Genomic DNA, 3,562 nt, shown 5'->3' with positions numbered 1-3,562 from the left:
TTGAGTGTAAATGCAGTTTTCAATTAATTCCCCGCTCAAAAGTTTTTGTCTCTTACGCTGATTTCTTCTTTTAACATTGTGAAGCTCTACTTAGAACCTTCTTAAGATCCAATAGTGCAAAATGCAAATTCTTGCAATTTTTTGACTAGTCTTAAGATTTTGATCAGGAGTGTATATAGATATATATATGCGTGTGTATCCTTGCATTTTCTTACTGTTTTTGGCCCAACCTAGTTAATACTGAAGAACATAATCAAGTGTGTTCAATGTGATATTAAGCAATTTGTGAAAACTGCTTCACTTTTTGATTTGTGCTTTGTTTTTATTTTTACAGGAGTAAAACATACGACATGCTTCAGTATTACCAGAACCAGATTCCTTACTGAGGACCTTCAGACGTCTCTATGGCATCTGTTCAGTGGTTTCTACTATGGACCAGAACAGCTGTTTGTGCTTCTCAGAATCAGGCACCATCAAAACACTTTAATGCTAATTTACCACTTTTATTCTGCACACAATACATTGTCCCATTTTATAATGCCCCCTTGTGTTTCTTTATGTAATATGATCGTAAAAATTTATATGACTTTCACCAGAACTAGGATCTGCATCACCCTTTAACTATTTTCTTGATGTGTTTTTGTGTTAACTAGCTAGCACTAAACATTTAGATTAGCAGAAGGTCATAAAGGGAGGCATCTTTAGTGTCTGTCAAAGCAGCTGTTGGTATTATTGTGCTGTTATCACATCTGCACTTCACAGATGACAGGATTTCATCAGTTGTACCTACCTGTGCTCAACACAATATAAAGTAGAAATAGAAACAATCTGAACAGTAGTATTTTTAGATGAACTCAGTCAGCATTTACTTTACCAGTAGATTTTTGTGATGTAAAAGTACTTAGAAAATGAGTTGTCATTGTTGTGCAGTATTTCCTGTATCTAAATCATAGACAGCTTTTCCTCTGTCTTATTTCAACATTTACATGTGAACATTAAGAAGATTTAAACCATTCAACTGTTCTGTTCATGTTTTCATGCCAGGGTTTTATAGAGATACTTTTTTCCATCTCAAGAAATTTATACCCTGGTTTTACAGGCATGCTTTTTGGTTCCACCCAAATGTTTCAGTTCTGCAGAAATTCCATTTTTAATTATTGTTAGTCCAAACATTGTTTTTGTATGATGGACATAAATGGAAAGGATGGCAATAATGGAATAGCAGAGCAAAATATTTACATTTCAGCACATAAGTCATTTAACTGTTATTAATGAGAAGCCTCAAGGACCCTTCTTCCCATCAGGAATAAAAATTTCCATATTTTTACCTTGTTTAAATTCAAGCAACAGGACTGCAAGCCTCAGCAACTCAGTACAGCAAAGGTTTATTTGAAGTGCATGTTCTCCCTCTCTCAAACAAAATACAAAATATTTTAGAGGAAATGTGAAACGGTAGAATCTCACAGCAACAGCCATGTTTTTATTTTAAGTTTGTCAAGCAAACCAAATCTGTCCCAGATTATTGGCAAAATGAAATTAGTCTTTTGCAAAGTGATTAAAAAAGCTGAATTTTGTCCTTTTTTTAAGATAGAGACACTGAGCAAACAGGTTGAAACTTTACAGATGTCTGGTTCCTAAAAGGAATGCTTGATTGAGTTTTCTAAATGTATAAAACTAAATTTAAATTTCTATCCATCCATCCATCTATCTTCTTCCGCTTATCCGGGGTCGGATCGCAGGAGTAGCAGCCTAAGCAGGGAGTACCAGACTTCCCTCTCCCCAGCTACTTGGGCCAGCTCCTCCGGGGGAATCCCAAGGCATTCCCAGGCCAGTCGAGAAACATAGTCCCTCCAGCGTGTCCTGGGTCTTCCCCTGGGCCTCCTCCCGGCGGGACGTGCCCGGAACACCTCACCAGGGAGGTGTCCAGGAGGCATTCTAATCAAATGCCCGAGCCACCTCAATTGGCTCCTCTCCACATGGAGAAGCAACGGCTCTACTCTGAGTCCCTCCCGGATGACCGAGCTTCTCACCCTATCTCTAAGGGAGAGCCCAGACACCCTCCGGAGGAAACTCATTTCAGCCACTTGTATTCTTGATCTCATTCTTTCGGTCACTACCCAAAGCTCGTGACCATAGATGATGGTAGGAATGTAGATCGACCGGTAAATAGAGAGCTTCGCCTTTTGACTCAGCTCTCTCTTCACCACGACAGACCGATACAGTGCCCACTTCACTGCAGACGCTGCACCAATCCGCCTGTCGATCTCCCGCTCCATTTTTCCGTCATTCATGAACAAGACCCTGAGATACTTAAACTCCTCCACTTGGGGAAGGACATCTTCCCCGACTCGGAGAAGGCACTCTACCCTTTTCCGGCTCAAGACCATGGCCTCAGATTTGGGGGCACTGATCCTCATCCCAACCGCTTGGCACTCGGCTGCAAACCGCTCCAGCGAAAGCTGTAGATCACAGCCTGATGAAGCCAATAAGACCACATCATCTTCAAAAAGCAGAGACCCAATCCTAAGGTCACCAAAACGGATCCCCTCAACACCTTGGCTGCGCCTAGAAATTCTGTCCATAAATGTTATATAATATAACATAATCGGTGACAAAGGGCAACCTTGGCGGAGTCCAACTATCACTGGAAACAAGTCTGACTTACTGCCGGCAATGCTGACCAAACTTTGACACCAGTCATGTAGGGATCTAACAGCCCATATCAAAGGGCCTGCTACCCCATACTCCTGGTGTACCCCCCACAGGATTCCCCAAGGGACACGGTCGAATGCCTTCTCCAAGTCCACAAAACACATGTAGACTGGTTGGGCAAACTCCCATGCACCCTCAAGGACCCTGCCGCCGACCGACCCACGACATCCCGAGTCGAGGTCAGCAGCACACCACCCCCACTATAAACAGTGTTGGTGCTGCACTGCTTTCCTCTCCTAAGACGCCGTATAGTGGACCAGAATCGCCTCAAAGCCGTATGGAAGTCTTTCTCCATAGCCTCTCCAAACTCCTCCCATGCCTGAGTTTTTGCCTCAGTGACCATCTGAGCTGCATGCCACTTGGACTGCCGGTACCCGTCAGCTGCTTCTGGAGTCCCACAGGCCAAAAAGGCCTGATAACACTCCTACTCCGGCCTGACAGCATCCCTTACCGCCAGTGTCCACCAGCAGGTTCTAGGGTTGCCGCTGCGACAGGCACCAACTACCTTGCGACCACAGCTCTGATAAGCCACCTCAACAATGGAGGCACAGAACATGACCCACTAGGGCTTAATGTCCCCCACCTCCACCGGAACATGTTCGAAGTTCTCCCAGAGGTAAGAGTTAAAGCTCCGCCTAACAGGAGACTCCGCCAGACGTTCCCAACAGACCCTCACAATACGTTTGGGCCTGCCAGGTCTGACCGGCATCCTCCCCCACCATCGAAGCCAACTCACCACCAGGTAGTGGTCAGTTGACAGCTCCGCCCCTCTCTTCACCAGAGTGTCCAAGACATGCAGCCGCAGATCAGATGAAACGACAACAAAGTCGATCATTGAACTGCGACCTAG

The 3,562-nt window shown here is 44.6% G+C and overlaps 2 protein-coding genes across 5 annotated transcripts in view; both read left to right on the top strand.

The window, feature by feature from the left end:
* pi4kaa (phosphatidylinositol 4-kinase, catalytic, alpha a) overlaps window positions 1–1,793 on the top strand; it is a 222,391-nt gene extending 220,598 nt beyond the window's left edge. For all 4 annotated transcript variants that reach the window (XM_037979490.1, XM_037979489.1, XM_037979492.1 and 1 more), the window contains one exon: window positions 335–1,793. In XM_037979490.1, the coding sequence (XP_037835418.1) occupies window positions 335–386 (52 nt within the window). In that variant the 3' untranslated portion in view covers window positions 387–1,793. The remainder of the gene's footprint in view (window positions 1–334) is intronic.
* Window positions 1,794–2,295: 502 nt separating this feature from the next.
* LOC112451521 overlaps window positions 2,296–3,562 on the top strand; it is a 3,081-nt gene continuing 1,814 nt past the window's right edge. Inside the window, exon 1 of the mRNA XM_037979517.1 lies at window positions 2,296–3,410. Coding sequence (XP_037835445.1) covers window positions 2,789–3,410 — 622 coding nt within the window. The 5' untranslated portion in view covers window positions 2,296–2,788. The remainder of the gene's footprint in view (window positions 3,411–3,562) is intronic.

Source organism: Kryptolebias marmoratus, linkage group LG14, assembly GCF_001649575.2.
Source record: "Kryptolebias marmoratus isolate JLee-2015 linkage group LG14, ASM164957v2, whole genome shotgun sequence".
Lineage (NCBI taxonomy): Eukaryota > Metazoa > Chordata > Actinopteri > Cyprinodontiformes > Rivulidae > Kryptolebias > Kryptolebias marmoratus.
Note: the sequence above shows the minus strand (reverse complement) of the source record. Positions and strands in the feature narration are given on the sequence as shown.